Here is a 16,740-nt window from a genome sequence, read left to right as displayed (position 1 = left end):
CCGGAAAAAGCCGTGGAGGACGCTAAAACTGATTTATTCGATCGGGCGTGGGTTCGGTAACATTATGCCACGTCGCCCACCGGTGTTCATTAGTCCAACGGACTCGTTTGTTAGCTTTCAGAAAATGCCATTTTGGATTCAGTGATCGATGGAAACAAATTCAGGTTCATTGTTCGAACACTCTGTGATTGTCGCTCGCTTGATTTTTTTTTGGTCCGAGTACAACCCTTCATAGTGTGGGAGGCTGTGGCCGACTACGCCTTTTTCATTCAGCTGTTAGATCAGCGGGTCTGTGATCATTCTCTTACACTGTTTTGGGTGTGCATCTTACATTTTTGAAGTACTAATCGTCAAAGCGTGCAGTCATAATAGCCCACCAAATTGTAATAAGAACTGTTGCTACTAGAAATGGGAATGCACACCGTTACTCTTGTGACTATCAGAGACAGTTTTTCACCTAAAACATGTCCTCCTTGGATGCTCTAAGAAAAGTGGACAAAATGATCTAATGCAGCTGGTCAACAAACTGGCGAGCTGTTACAATAAGTAAATGTACGAATCCTTTGCAGTATTGTTTTGAGTTCGCTTTATGCACAGAAAGAGGCTAATCGGGACTGCCCCTACAGTTTCAAGTGGGATCCGACCCTCTGTGTACCTCTACCGGTTATCGATCCCGGGATCCCCTGATTAAAAGGCGACAGTACGCTATCGAGGAGGCCGTAAATATACTAATCCAGAAAATAATGTTGATGACTTTATGTATGCCAGTCATTGTAGAAAGTCTTTCCGAACTGTAAATCAACCTGAAATGAACGAGAGAAGATTCTGCGAGTGCCAAATTTCTCTGCAAGCTGAAATAATCAACAATACCTTCAGCGTGAGTTGAAAATTATCCAGCTGGAAGTCCAAATTGAAATGCGTCAAGACTTTTCGAGTACTACTTTTGTTTTCATAGTTTTCAAACTCTTATCTTGCATTTAGTAGTACTCCCTCTCCCTCTCCAATAATTTCCCCCTTATTTTTTTAACCAGCTTGAAGGAAGTGGATAAAACATTTTAAAATATTGTAATGTAACGGTAAATTTTCACGCAATAATTATTAAACAGAGTGTTCTTACATCATTGTAAAGGGGATGTTAAAAGGAGAGGGCTGGATAAATCGCTGTCTCTCTCTCTCTGTCTGCAGTTAGAAGGTGCCGTACAATTTTAAAAGTGTACCTCTTAATTTACAAAAACGGGACGGAAACTGTTTTTTATTTAAATTTTTTTGTCATGCATTTGCGTGCACTATAAATATATTTGTAAAAACTGACCCATTAGGCTATTTAATGTACGTCAATACTTTGACGTTTTTTAAACCGTAGTTGGTGGCAGTGGGAATCGTCCTTAGACAGTTTTTTTCTCCAATCAACTGTTTACATGGCACTACTTGAAGATTCCTGACGAGACATCGCGATTACACACTTGTGGAGCCTTGAACGCAGCTCCAGCTCATTCCTGTTGTTCAATTGAAGTGGGAACAATGCAGATAGACAATTTACATCCCGATCGCTACGTTGGAAGGGGAGAGGGATGCTCCTACGACAGTTACTACATCTTGTCGCCTCTCCCGCCGACACGTGGTCCAGTGGAAGACGCGGACGTGAGTCGCCTGAGATTGTCCGCTCGATCTGCGAACGGGAGGTCAGCGATCGCTTGATACAGGATGCGGCCGCAGGTGGAGACAATGCCTCATCAGCAGGCGTGTTCATAAGCGTGTAAAGAACCTCCGATACAAGCAATACCCTCACACCCTCCGAACGACGGGATAACAGGGCACGTAACTTGATTTCCTTTGTTTTGCTTCTCCTCCATCATCCTTTCGCGTTTCTTCTGTTCATTGTTTGTAATCTTTGAGGGTCTTAAGCGATGCTCGTAAAGTTGTCCTTGCTGAAAGATAAGTCATGTTTTGATTTTCGTGTTATATTTATGTTATTGCACTGTTTGTAAAAATGGCAATGGATAACACTCAGGGGCTGGTTTGAACCCCTATTGTCGCTACTAATCTAAGAAGGTAAAAAAAAAGCACTCACAATGGTAAAATACAAAATACAGTTTTAATTCCTAATGCAACTCTAGTTCAAAATCCAATCTATAATTTGGATTATTGCTGTATGCATTTTGTTATCGTGAGTCGATTTCATGTTTGCCTTAATAATCGCCTTATATTAGTTTGGCATTGACAGTGGATATGTAACATTGAAGTTTTCAGTTTTCTAATACGAAAACAGTATCTTTATGAATATGACTGTAGCATCTGTCCGTTCAGGTGGGTTCTGTCAACTATCAGTATGCAACTGTTCAAACGTGAAGTAAAACAACATACTCTAACCCCACGCCCCTATACGCCTTCATGGCGTGGTGCAGAGCACAGGGGAGCACTTTACCTTTACCTTTTTTACTCTCGTTGGTTGGAATGTATCGTACATCTTCTTATAGTACATTCCCCTATCTTCACTGACTCTGTACGCCTTCCTCTCTTCTTACCGCTTTTTTCTCTCCTTACCCCTCTCTCTATGTCACTTCGCAAACTCTCCTTTTAGTTCTCTCTCTCTCTCTCTCTCTCTCTCTCTCTCTCTCTCTCTCTCTCTCTCTCTCTCTTTACCTAACTCTGTCTCATCATCTCTCTACTTACCTCTCCTTCTCTCCCTGCCTCTGTCTCTCATCATTTCTCATCCAATTCTGCTGGGTGGCATCCATGCATTGAGATTGATTAACGCGCCGCATCCATTTCAAACCAGCATCGCTTCTTGTCAGAGTCAAACACGAAAATCGCGTTTGCCATTATTTCACGCTGGTGTTGTTTATTCTTCAGAGAAACCAAAGCGGAGCCGCACCAATTGCTGCATGTTGCTATTGTAGATATCGCATTACCTTTTTACCGGTCTTCTTCAGTTAAAACAACTACTAGTGGGGTTACTGTTATGCTGATATATGTTGATCGCCTTTCTGTTTCGCAAGTTGGAGTAGAGATGACCACAAAAATCCGGATTTCAAATTATCCGATATCAGTTTCCGATACAACGAATAATTCGGATATCCGAATAATCCGTATATCCGGATAATCCGAATATCCGGATAGTACACATTTGATGAAGGATTTGAAGAAAATTCGTACAGTGAAATACGAACATGAATAAGATAATATGTGGACAGCCCGTAAAACGGATAAACGATAAAACTGTCCAGATAATTTACACATTCGGATATCCGGACTTGTTGGATAATTCGGATATCGGGTATCCGGACAATTTGGATGTCCTGATAATCCGAACAATTTGGATATCTGGATAATCCGTACAATTTGGATATCCGGATAAAATTTTAGCCGAATTTAGCCATCCCTAATTTGGAGCTGTGGTTTCTAGTATGTCGACATAAAAGGCACTTCTAAATGTGGTGGAGTTGATTTATGTCGTGCATTTTCATCTTGATATCGACGATTTACTTTAATTGTACTGTCCGATATTGGTTTAAATTGATTCCTTTTATATTTGTTGTTTAGCTTCGTTTTTCTTTCACTTTTGGCTAATCGCGACGATGAAGATGATGAGTGATTATATGATTAAATTGATGAAGGGACACTCGCAAAGAACACCCATGCTCAGACCGGCTGTCGAGCCCAGGACCCCTACTGTCGAAGCGCGCTGTGCTGACCACCACGTCACGGAGGTCGACCCTTCGATATTGGGAATGATTGAGGAAATGGAAGCAACTACGTCATCTCTCTCTCTTGTACTCTCTCTCTCTCCCTTCCTATATCCAGGGTGGCGACAGACCTGGAAAACCGGGAAAAGTCAGGGAATTTGAGGTGTCAAAAAAAGTCAGGGAATTTTGTCTTGATTGACTTTTGATATCGTTATGGAACTCGGCGTGGGACCAGGAAATTTTGTTGCTAAGTTTCGGCCTCAACTTTTAGGCCCCTTTTATGCACAACATAACAACGGCGCCAGAAACCAGTGATGGCAGGAGGAGAGAGAGAGAGAGAGAGAGAGAGAGAGAGAGAGAGAGAGAGAGAGAGAGAGAGAAATTTCCGGAGGGGTAGGAAAATGTGTTAAAGCCTCTAAATATTACGTGGAAAATTCATTGAATTATCATTTTTTCTTGTCCGTATGGGAGTAGTAATGGGACAGAACTGTCAACAGATGGAGGGATGGGAGCGGGTGGCGCCGTCCGATAGTTGTCGGACATCGTAGTAAGGTATTTTGTTGGACAAATTGAAGGAACATGGAAACAAATAGGCTCCATTGATACATACGATTTTTGTCGAATATCGCCACCTGACAAGGTATCTCACTACAACATGCGACAGAAATTGCGTGCATGGCACTCGTATGGAATTGATTTTTGTTGGATGTCTTCGGACTGCAACATCCAACAAAACATACATAAACAAGAAGAGCTTTAGACTGCAAATATGCTGCTGGAATTTTATTACTCTTCTGGCTCACTTACTTTATTTAATGTAGCAGTGCTTACGAAGGTTTTTTGTCATCATCCTGACATATTACTGGTTTCGCACAAGTTAAAATGCGTTTACAATGACATTGCACTATTCTTAGATATCAAGAAGAATCCAACAAAACGGGATATATATTGAAAAGCGGTGTTGCTACCGGTTGCTACACGCCTCATTTTTGTCCAGTCGTTCACGACACCTCTTCTTGTCAACAAGCCCCCTTCGCTCGCATTTCAGGGAGAGGCAGGCAATCGGAGACCCATTCGCTTGCTACGCGTAGGCAACCATTAGGCTTCGTCATGCTGGCTTGGATGAAGGCGCCACCTGTTTCGAAAACTACCAAAAACGAAAAAAATGGCAACGCAGAATATTAGGCGCATCCAGAAAGTAAGTTTCCCATTCGCCCACAGGTGGCAGGCCATGCGTATTGAAACCGGCTTTGCGCATGCGTGAGAGGCACATGCCCTGGCTAGTGAATATCCTAGAAGACGCCTCCCGAAAGTCCTCAGTAGCGTCGCGGCAGCTATGAAACATGGCGGCTCTTATTCCATCTCCTGCATGCGTGCGAGATTCTTTCGGTGGTCAAGTTCTTGAACGCACAAAACATACAGCCGATCGAAATTCATCTTCAGCTGTGCCAGGTGTATTGGCCAGACGTCATGAGCAAGCAGGATATTTTCTGAAGGCCTGCAAAATGTGCATGACGACGAGCGCAGTGGGCGGCCATCGGCCGTTATGCACGAGCTTGTGGAGCAGGTGCAGCAGCGCATATGGGAGGATCGTCGCGTCATGATCACGGAACTCAGCAGCCATTTCCCGCAGATTTATCGGTCGTCGTTGCATGACATTTTTACCAAACACCTCTTGTTCCGGAAATTATGTGCTCGGTGGGTGCCGACACAACTGACGCATGAACACAAAGGAAAACGCATGGGCACGGCGCTGACATTTCTGCAGCGTTACCATGATGCTGACGATTTTCTCAACCGGATCATCACAGGGGATGAAACGTGGGTTGCATACAGCACCCCAGAAGGCAAGCAACAGTCCATGCATTGGCGTTACAGTGGATCTCCATGCAGGACGAAGTTCAAACATACTGTGTTGGCGCGAAAATTGATGTGCACGGTGTTCTGGGACAAACAAGGCATTCTGCCCATCGAGTTTCTGCCCAGAGGTGAGACTATGAACGCTAACCGTTACTGTGAAACACTGAGGACATTGCGACGAGCCATTCAGAATAAGCGACGCGGTAAGCTCAGTTCCGGGGTGATCTTGCTGCACGACAATGCGAAGCCGCATATGGCTAGGCGCACTGCAACCCTTCTGGACAGGTTCGGTTCGGAGGTGTTCGATCATCCATCAATCATCTATCATACAGCCCGGATCTCGCTCCCAGTGATTACCACCTGTTCTTGCACCAGAAAAAGTTCCTGTCCGGTTAACATTTTCACAGCGACGAAGAGGTTCAGACGGCTGTCACACAGTGACAGTTACTTCCCAGGCGGCGGACTTCTACGACGCAGGTATACAGAAGTTGGTTCCACGCTATGACAAGTGCCTGAATTCCGGCGGGAATTATGTTGTCAAGTAACTGGACAAGTGCTGTATCTGTAGCAATAAATCATGAAATGAAATAATGTTTCCTTTTTGTGCGCGACCCCAGGGAAACTTACTTTCTGGATGCGCCTAATACCACGAGAACTCTCCCTCCCCACGGCAAATGGACAAAGCCGATTGGTTCAGCTGTTCATGTGACCCTGCTTGGCTTTCAACGGAAAAAAAACAAATAGAATTTCCAAGTCCGTTCTCTCGCCGGAACGACTTTAGTATTGCAATGAAATTAACGCCACTCTCTGTCCTGTCTGTTTAATCTCGTGAGGGATGGTCATTAATCTCTCACTGAGTGAAGTTAATGTCCAATTTTATGAAAAAAATACTAATAATAAATACGTAAATATTTTAATATCATATTTACTCGCATCATTCAATCATAAAAGCAAATTACTTTCTTCAAGAATTGACTTTTCTCTTCCAGCCCTCCTAAATTTTCACTTTCCATCTACTCATTTATACGAGGGGTGGCCAGAAGGTAATTTCCAATTAGTATGGACATTGATCTTTCGCAAACGCGAAAACCGTGAAAAATGGTAATTGATGCGAATTGTGAATGTGCAGTGATGTCTGGACACACTTTTTGGCCCGTTCGAAATATCGAAATAATGCGAATTTGCAATAAAATGCGAATTGTTGGCGTTTTTAGCGATTTTTTTTAAACCAAATGTTCTAAAACAACGAAAAATTCCATGAAATCCAACATTCTTGTCTGTTCTAGGCCATGTTTGGGTACATAGAACATGCAAGTTTTCCAACATTTTATTCAAGAGTAAACTGTAATGCTTGTTATACATGGAATAATTCCGACAGCCACGTTAAATCATGTATTTCCCACGATTTTTGTCGAGCGAGAAATAATTGAGCTCAGTCGTTAGGGCGTCTGACTACCATGCGAGAGACCCGGGGTCGATCCCCTGCGGGAAAGAACCTGGATCTTTTCCACCTATTCTAACTGCTCCGGCACCCACCCAGCGTCATATCAAGCAGGTACCTGGAGTAAACTGAGGGATAAAGGTAGCCAGGAGCGTGGTACTGATCACATCACCCCCACCTTCAGCCGTGATCAAGAAAGTGTATGGCCCTAACTCCACACCCCTACAATACACCTTCATGGCAAAGTGCAGGGGAGCACTTTACTTTTACTTCCTCAAAAATCTGTTCCAACATATCAAACTGTCACGAAAATACGTAGACCACGTGACCTGTAACTTAAAATGATAGTTTAAAAGCACAGTGGAGTATTAAGTTTTGGTATATTTGACAGAAAAATGTTCTAAAACAAAGACGCAAATTTTGGAAAACGTAACACTAACAAGTCAAAAGAAGATAATGCCAATTTTTGGTGCCATAATATATCGTTATCTGTCACGTGAGATTGATTGATTTAAATTTTTTGAGTGCGTCGCCACTTATGGTCATTAGGCACCCTTCAGTATATACGGGGAAAATTCCATTATCTAAAACCCTTACCTTAAAAATAAAAGGGGGTATGGAAAATAACTTTCCGAAAATAACTTTCAAAATGTCAAACTCTCACGAAGAGGCGTAGGCCATGTGACTTATAATTTGAAACAGTAGTTTAAAAACACCATGAAGGTATAATTTCAGATATTTGCCGGAAAATGTGCTAAAATGAAAATGTGAATTTTGGGGAAAATTACACCGAATAGTAAAAAATAAAAAAATACACCAATTTGAAAAAAATAACAAAAAATCAAGGTCCCTACAGATTAGGCATAAATAAAACAAGAATATCAATTGCAATTTTTTGCATTAGTAACAGGTGAGTCCCAACCTAATTTTTGGCATAATCACCACCGTTGTTCTGACATTTGTCGTAGCATGGCAAATTTTGTATGCCCATGGCAAATGTGTCTGACAGCAAAAACTGGAACTGTCTCTACCGCAGTGTAGCTGTTAAATCCTTGTCCTGCCAGAAACCTCTTCAGCTCAACAAAGAGATGAAAGTCGGTATGCAAGGCCAGGGCTGTACAGGGAGTGGTCCAAGATCGCTTACCTGAAGTGATGCAAAGGGCCCACGTGTACTCAGCTGTATGGGGTTGTGCACATTCGATTGGCCTTCTGTGAATTGTCTGCATCATCGTCTGACCATTCTATCACTTGGTCTGTGCTATCACACACGACGTCCGGTCTGCACACCTCACACGATTGCTGGTGGCTCTGTGCCAAATTCTGAGCATGCAAAAATATGATTACTACATGTAGGCTACATTGCAGTCGGTGGGAGACTGTATGAGAGTTGCCATCTTAAACCTAGAACTGTTCTAAAACGGCTGCATTGTGACTGTACCAGATTACAGCTACATGCCACTTCTTCCTGCCCACGTGTATGTCGCTCTCCGGCCACTAGTGCTGCATACAGGCACCATTGGCTTTATTCAGGATGCCCCTCGTATATGAACTTTCAGAAGCTGTTATTAACAGTGTGTTCCTATTTTAACGTTTTCTTAGCTAAATCATATACAATGTAATTCTATAAATTGCTTGAGTTAAATTTCTAACACCTAGATACCCTTTTCGTCAGCAATAATGGTATAACTGCATGTTGTCAGTTTCACAGTACTTCACTTGGATATACTGTACTGAAGCAGAAATCGCATTGATAATGTAAGGAAATATGACACTTTCTTTTGTACAATTCAATTGTTTCACTTATATGCAAGAGTTATTAAGTTGTTTGCTTTACAGAGAAGAGAGAAGTAGCTTTATGCATCGAAAGATGAGTCTACAGTCATGGTTCTTGCAAGCAGAGGGTCCCAAACCTCAGTGGAAATATCAACATATAATACCGAGAATGTATAAGGAAACTGATAAATTACAAATTGTATTTCTTAATCAATCACTCTTCACTCTAATCTCATTTAGTCGTAACTTTAAAAATAATCAAGTATTTTATTTTAAACTTACTGCGTATGATAAAATTCCATAATCCTTCCCTAGCTTGTAAATTGTAATAATTTTCAAAATTCACTATTTTGCTGTTTGAATTCAAATCCTAGAGAAATGAAGTCAATTTCATAGAAGATAATATTGGTACTTAACAAATCCATACCTGGATCTGTATGAGTTTATTATTTCCATTTGCAAAAGCATCGATTTAGTTTAGTTTGCAATTGTCAGAAAAAAATATAAATTTTGTCCTGGAAGACCTGGAGAAGTCAGGGAATTTCATTTCTGCTTGTTTGTAGCCACCCTGTATCTTTCTGTCCGTCCCTCTCCTTCTCTGTGTGTGTTTATTGCCCGAAAGAAAGTTTTCAACGTAAGTAAACAAACGAGTTGAGGCATTTAATTTTGTGTATTTGTTCCATAATCTCTTTTCGGGGTCAAGGGGTGTTTGCTGGTAATGTGACAAGACTTAATTTGCCGTTGTAATGTTGAAGGTATAGAGATAGCTCCCTTGAGATAGAGAGAGACCGTTGTGAGATGAACTTGGGTCTTATCTCCCTCACCCCCTGCAGTCCATGCTTTGCGATAAAGAGAAGATAAATCGCAGTTTGCGATAACCAGTCCAGCATGAGCAGTGAGACAGGAGGGCAACCAGGGGCATGTTGCGAGTGCATGTGTGTGTTTATGTATGGGCGGTGTGAAACAATGATTTCGGCGTATGTGCGGCATCCTCAGGACTCGACCGATGGACGGTAGCTGCCGTATCCAATCAGGTATTTTACCTATACTACACGAGACAGGTCGGTATTGAAAATTATAGCGACTACTTCGTTTGCTTCACACTTTCAATGCTGAGGTGTTCATCATTGTTTTGGGAGGTTAACAGGAATGCTACTATGAGTGTACCTCTACAATACTCTTGTATCTACGCTCAGATTCTAATCGTATGGGCAAATACTTGCTATTATTTCGTTTTTTTTTAAAAGTACTTTGTTCTCTTTTTCTTAATCCCTCCCCGGGTTCTATTCCCGGTGGAGGCACATAGTGGTTCGGATTCCACTTTAAACTGTAGGCCCAGTCCCGATTAGCCTTTCTGTGCATAAAGTGGACTTAAAACAACAACAATAATAATTCCTTAATCCCTCACCCTTCTCCGCCACCTCTTTTCTCTTTCATATGATGGAAAGCTGCAATTTGATTACTAACTAGGAATTTTAGTTTTAGTTTTATTCATTACTAACTGATTGTAGATACAGTACGAAGAGAAATTCCTAAATGACTTAATTTTGCAGCTTCTAAAGGTGGTTAAATGTTTTTACATATTTGCCAATAATAATTCTCGACCTGCTATTTATTTAGCCGCCCCCCGTGGCGGAGTGGTTAGCACATCGCGCTACAACACCAGAGGTCCCGGGTTCGAATCTCAGCCTGACCATGGATGTTTGTGAGTATCCACTCATCAATTTCATCATGTCATCTCGCAAATTAGCCAAAAGTGGCACAAAAAGCGATGTAAAATAAATCAAACGAATCAATCGACCTGCTATTTAAATCGTTCCTAGTCTGTTTTTATCACATTATAGAATGTTGTTGCACATAATCATGATAGCAATTATAATAATAAGGAAATGTGATAAAAATTGTGGAAACTAAAAATTGCAATTATCATTTTTTTTTCTTAATGTTGTGGTTGATACCTTCCACAGAGGAACGTAACAAATTCCGCAAACCCATCTTATTGACGAGACGTTGTGGGAACAGAGTTACGAGTATAGGCCTTGGAAAGTGTTTACGAGCTACTGGCATGCCTGGAATTGTTACTCTAAGCAGAGTTATTTCCTTTCTGCATGTCATATATTTACCGTAACAGGCTGTTATAGCCTTACGTCATTGCGTTGGTAGCCATTAAATTCTCATCGTGTGGTCATCTCGTGTGTCGCTCTTATCTAGAGACAAGTTATATCAGCAGAGTGATTGGTCGTGAAGATAAGAAGAAGAAGCAGAAGATAGCGCCTCTCCCCTCCTTATTGTGTTTAATTGAGCATTTGAAGAAAGTGGCATGGTGAAAAGTGAATTGGGAAGAAGTGCAGATGATGATTTCAAACTAACGCCTTCCCTACACACCAAACTGTCCGCAAGGGAATATTAAGGCTTTATTTAAATCAGTTATTTCGGAGTTATCACTTGCGAAATGGAACTTTAATGTTCAAAATGTTTTGGTTATTCAACTATATATCCAAATCGCAAATCTCCCTTTTTCTCTCACTTAAAATCCTACAGAGCCTTTGTGAGTGAAATGATATGCATTTCCAGCCGTTTTATTTGCGAATATGTGCTAAAATATTAGATTTTAAAAAAAAATCGTCAAATGACTACCATTCCAGAGTTTTGTGCTTGCGAAATAAAACTATAGAGATCTGTACTTAAATCCCAGAGGAATTTAGCGTTCTCCCAAGAGCTTTTCATTCATATTTTACTTGCGAATAAATACTAAGTTCTTAAAATTATATAACAATAAATTGTCTTTCAAGGATACTTTTATTTTGATCATAAGAATTCTACACGTCCTTAAAATTATAATATATTACATTTGATTCTCAAGCATTTATTTAATTATACTTTTCGAATTAGTTAAAAAATTAATTAATTTTATATTTCTAAATTTATCTGTGAGGTGGGAAAAATGAAAGTAAAATTGTGTATAAAGTTGAATGTTTTATAGTGGACTATGCCCGATTTACAAGTGATGTACAGTTGTTTGTGACATTAAATTAAACAAGGTAACTTGTGTGTATAAGGTGTCGTGTCGTTTGCACAAAGTCATTTGCGCCGAGGCTTCATATCGGTTCATTTGCGCCGCGACATATGTCAAGACCTTCCTTGGTGGGTTTTCCCACAATCGGGAGTGTCATTATCGCCGCGCACGTGTGTTTATGGGAACATGGTGCATAGTGCATGAAATCAAACAAACAAACAAACAAACAATTGTTATGTTTGTTACATTTATATGTTATGTTACACTTAATTATCATACACTACATAAAATCGTCAAAAATATTATAAATACAGTGTTATTTTTGCAAACATTACATAAGTAATAGCTACGTATATATAAACACAATATTTCGATACACTTGCACAACAATAATACAAACGTTATTTGAATTCTTGTAGGTATTCCCAGCCAATAGACCCAATTCTGCCATCTCAATTGCAGACGAATTTATCTTTTTCCGCCTTTAAGGCTTCAAGCAGCACGTATACATTGGGTTGCCTTTTCCCGATGACTTTGTTAAGCTTTGAATGCCATGACTCAACGGCATTATTTGTCCTGTGTCTTTGGTTGCAACAGTTCCACACAGATATTGGAGTTGGTTTGAGTTGGTGTTTTAAGTCCACTTTATGCACAGTAAGGCTAATCGGGACTGGACCTACAGTTTAAAGTGGGATCCGAACCACTTGTGCCTCCACCGGGTATCGAACCCGGGAGCAGATATTGGAATATGTTAATTCTCCAACCACTGTTCCACGAAGAAGTCATTAAACAACTGGACCTTTTGATCGAGTGGAGAACAGTCCATGATGAGTAGGAATCCCTTTTCTACTTCTGATTCAGGGATCAGAGACAGAGCGGCACACATTTTGATGTGCATTCTAACAGCTTCGTCCTTCTTGTACATGTCAACGAGCCCTACAGTACGGACGCGATAAGAAGCGGCGTGCAATCAGAACGCAGAACAGCAGAACGTGACCACATTCTGTCTCCTCGTTGGCTGCCATGTGGCTGGGGGGTTTCTACGTTGCCACGTTCGCACAAACACACGGACAGGCTAGTCAGCTGTTTGCAAGCTCGGGCATTCTGGCAAGCATGAAACATTTTATCTTCCTGCTCTACACAGCAACAGAAAACCTTCACTGAAAGAACCTTTGTTGTGTTTTTATTATGGTACATTGCAAGCATCAGCTACCGGCATCTTTTTACTTATGTTGTATCGTATCACAATTACCAACAAAAGAAAATGCGTCTTCTGTTATGAACAACACGTGGCAAATCGTTCTCCTTTGATTTCATGCCGCCTCTTTTTGCCTTCTTTGTCGCGCCGCGATTGTTGAAGCTTCAGAACGTACAAATGAAATGTATTTCTTGAAAATTAGGGCAAATTACGTATGAACAAATTACGTACAACTTCGTTTCGTTAACACGTTTTTAAATTATATTTTGAGGAACCTACAAAAATTCACCTCCAAAACAGAATTTTACAGAACTGAGTTACTGTATTACGGAGAAGAATTTATCAAGAACAAATCAATTTTGTGTGAATTGATTGATTGAGTTGGTGTTTTAAAGTCCACTTTATGCACACTACGGCTAATCTGGAATGGACCTACAGTTTGGAGGTGAGATCCGAACCACTATGTGCCTCGATAGGGTATCAAACCCAGGACTACTTGATTACAAGGCGACGACACTTACCCTAGCACTGTGCCATCGGGGAGGCACATGTGGGTGTGTGAAGTGAGATAATTTGGAAGCTATATGAGAATACAGGATCTGGCAATAGAGAGTTCAATAAATTACAACGAAATGCTAGGCAATTGCTCGATTTCCTTAACATTAATGATACATTTGGTACATGTGTTATTAATGCTTTGAGCTACCTGTATGTAAAAACATTAAAAAATGAATGAAAGAACAGAGGTAATAGTTAAAGAATCAGTTGTTTTTGCTTACCGGCTACCATTACAGTGGCGCTATCCCAAGATCATCTTCATTGTTGGTTGGTAAAGGAACATCTTCTTCTGAGCTACTACTGTGACTGTTGTCTTCCCGCCCAAGTGAAATTACAAAAATCCTCCATTTGCTGCTCTTCAACTCCCTCCTTTTCCCATGCTTCGGAAATAATCTTCCTTGTGTGTTCTATAGCCGAACGCCACCTATCTGCTGTCACATCCCCGATAGCCTGTTCTGTCAATTGCAAAATTTTAGACGGTGTAAAAGGTGGCAAAGTGTTCCTCTGTGCTACCAGCCCTTTGACCTGTGCCCAAATAAGTTCGATTGCATTGTACTTACAATGATAAGGCGGGAGACGGACCACCGTATGTCCCGCTTCTTCTGCAAGCTTGTCTATTCGATATATGGGGAACTGGGGTTTGTGTAACATAAGGAGCTGCAGTAGTTCAGCCTTCCTCATGTTTCTGTGGGCTCGCGAAAATCCTGAAGTAGGTCAATCCGGCAACAGCGCGTCGCTACCAGAGTGGGTGGTCCCACGCCGCTTGCTAGCGCGTCCCGACAATAGTCGTTGAACGTTTCTCCAAATTGCTTGTTTAAAGTGGAAATTGCATCCAGAAATGTGTGACAGTGGGAACACGTTTCTTAACACCTTAAGTACTGCACTTTCAAAGTCTAGCTTGATCACTTTCGGATTAATCTCAGGACAGTAGTTCTTAATGAACGAAAAGAATCTTTGATAAGTTCTTTCGGTTTTGTCCGGAAGTAAAGCATAAACTACTGGTGCTACGTTAGTAGCAGTATTCGTACTACCGATGTCGATATGGAAGGTATACAGCTAATAAAACTGTTTGGAGCAGACGCTAAAAGTTCCATCTAAAAATACGGTTTCTGAAGTTGCCAAAACATCTTTGGATCTGACACTAGCAAAAACTAACAACCGCTTTCCATTTTCTGTGTCGTCAAGGTACAGAAATGGAGAACCGTCATTAAAATACTTCAAAGATTCTGGTAAGTGCGATGATTTGCATCTGGTGCATCTTGTTGAACACCTAAAATCGATCTTCTTATTCTGTTCAGGGTACACTTCTGTCTGTCGTAAACAGGAACGTTTATGTAGTGTATAAATTATTAATAGTTAATAGGCTGATTTATGTATTTTGTGTTGTGGAATAAAATTGATACAAGTAATCCTGTGTAACGGCTTTTCAAATAAGCAAAGAAAAGTCATATTTGACTCTCTGGATAGGTTTAACATTTCAGTGTAAACACAGCTGTGCAACGTCATAAACACACGTTTGTTTGTTTGTTTGATTTCATGCACTATGCACCATGTTCCCATACACACAAGTGCGCGCGGCGGTAATGACACTCCCGATTGTGGGAAAACCCACCAAGGAAGGTCTTGACATATGTCGCAGCGCAAATGAACCGATAAGAAGCCTCGGCGCAAACGACACGGACTCTGTGTGTAATATATTTAATTCACAGTTATTCCATATAGTAAATACAGTAAACATGCCGTTTTCAACTATTCCTAACATTTTATTTGCAAAATAAAGCAGTTGACATTCGATCGCAAATGTGTTCCTGATAAATGTAGTTGAATGTTTTAAATACGCGTACTCTCAAAAAAATATGATTTACATTAGATTCAGAGAATGATTTGTGAACTAAACGCTAATATTTGTAAAATGATTTAGAATTGAAGCGTTATCTTTAATTCGTAAGAACATTTTGTGTGTTTTTTTTTTAATAAACCCGTGATGGAAGATTTTGCGTCAAGGTTATCGGAGATTTTCAATGGCGACCTTTACAATCAGCTTTAAGTGAGGTGATAATCAAGCAGTGGAATTTATTTGGACTGAGATTTCAGAAAGATGAACAACATGAATGGCAATAATCGCACAGCTTTTCAAGCCAGCTTGACATTGACAGGAAGCGTTGCTGGATTGGGAGGGATGGCTTAGCATTAATCGAACACTACGTGAGTCGAGACTGTCATGTTTCCAGCCGGTCTAAATGAGGCGGATGGATATACAGTTATTACCGTATGGGTGTTGAATAAGGTGGGAAGTTAACCAGTAACTTGCTATCGTTCATTTCTGCTAAATCAACAGCTGCAATAAAATCGAGTCACGTGTATGAAATTGTGTTTATTCCACGTGACGTTCGTATCTGAATGCTGGTGCTTTGAAACATGATGCTGGACAACATCCTCGGTCTCACATTCGTTGAGAAATCAATGTCTTTGTTGATTGATTTGATTTGTTGTTTTAAGTCCACTTTATGCACAGAAAGGCTAATCGGGACTGGACCTACAGTTTAAAGTGGAATCCGAACCGCTATGTACCTCGGCCGGATATCGAACCCGGGAGTCCTTGATTACTAGGTAACGACGGCGAAATCAATGCCGTTTGCCTCGGCGATGCATACCACTGGCGGCAAACAAATCACTAATTTAGTTGCATGACTGAAATTTACTCCATTCAGCGTTGCTTTCAGAAACTATTATATTAGACCTTAGAAACTATTAAATATAGGTATTCGAGTACTGCATGGGAACACTTTCTCTTGCTCGTAATTGTTAGTCTCTCCCACCCTCCAGCGTGCTACGTTTCTAAAGCTAGTCGCTCGCTTTTCCTCACTCCTTCGTGGCGTGCAAGTTTCTACGGCATGCAACGCTACACTCCACATAATACACTTTCTTAGTCCTTTGTTCAAAATGTCAATAAAACACATTTCCACATGACATCTATAAATTATCAGATAGATACATTTAGTATGTCTGTAGAAGTCTCATAGTAAAGTATGTAAATTTGGTTCAGATACATTTTTCAAGTATCAAGCCAAGAGTCTCGGTCTCGTCTCGATTTTACAGAGGCCTATCTCGTTCTTGTATCGATTTTTACAAGATCTTATCTGTCAGATAGGTATAGACATTTTCTCCAAAGAGAAGATTTTTTTTTCACTAGACACATCTTCCCTAA

At 40.7% G+C, this 16,740-nt stretch overlaps 1 protein-coding gene across 10 annotated transcripts in view; it reads left to right on the top strand.

Annotated features, from left to right (window-relative positions):
• Window positions 1-16,740, top strand: part of sd (TEA domain transcription factor 1 homolog scalloped) — a 209,988-nt gene that overhangs the window by 106,771 nt on the left and 86,477 nt on the right. For 9 of the 10 annotated variants that reach the window (XM_083144531.1, XM_083144583.1, XM_083144550.1 and 6 more), the window contains exon 1: window positions 9,683-9,794. The exons of the other annotated variant lie outside the window; for it this stretch is intronic. In XM_083144531.1, the coding sequence (XP_083000657.1) occupies window positions 9,740-9,794 (55 nt within the window). In that variant the 5' untranslated portion in view covers window positions 9,683-9,739. Of the gene's footprint in view, window positions 1-9,682; window positions 9,795-16,740 lie in introns of those variants that run through there. 10 annotated transcript variants of the gene reach the window in all.

The sequence above is a fragment of the Lepisma saccharinum genome, chromosome 1, assembly GCF_977018435.1.
Source record: "Lepisma saccharinum chromosome 1, izLepSacc3.1, whole genome shotgun sequence".
Lineage (NCBI taxonomy): Eukaryota > Metazoa > Arthropoda > Insecta > Zygentoma > Lepismatidae > Lepisma > Lepisma saccharinum.
The sequence above is the reverse complement of the archived record's forward strand: the minus strand, read 5'-3'. Positions and strand labels throughout refer to the sequence as shown.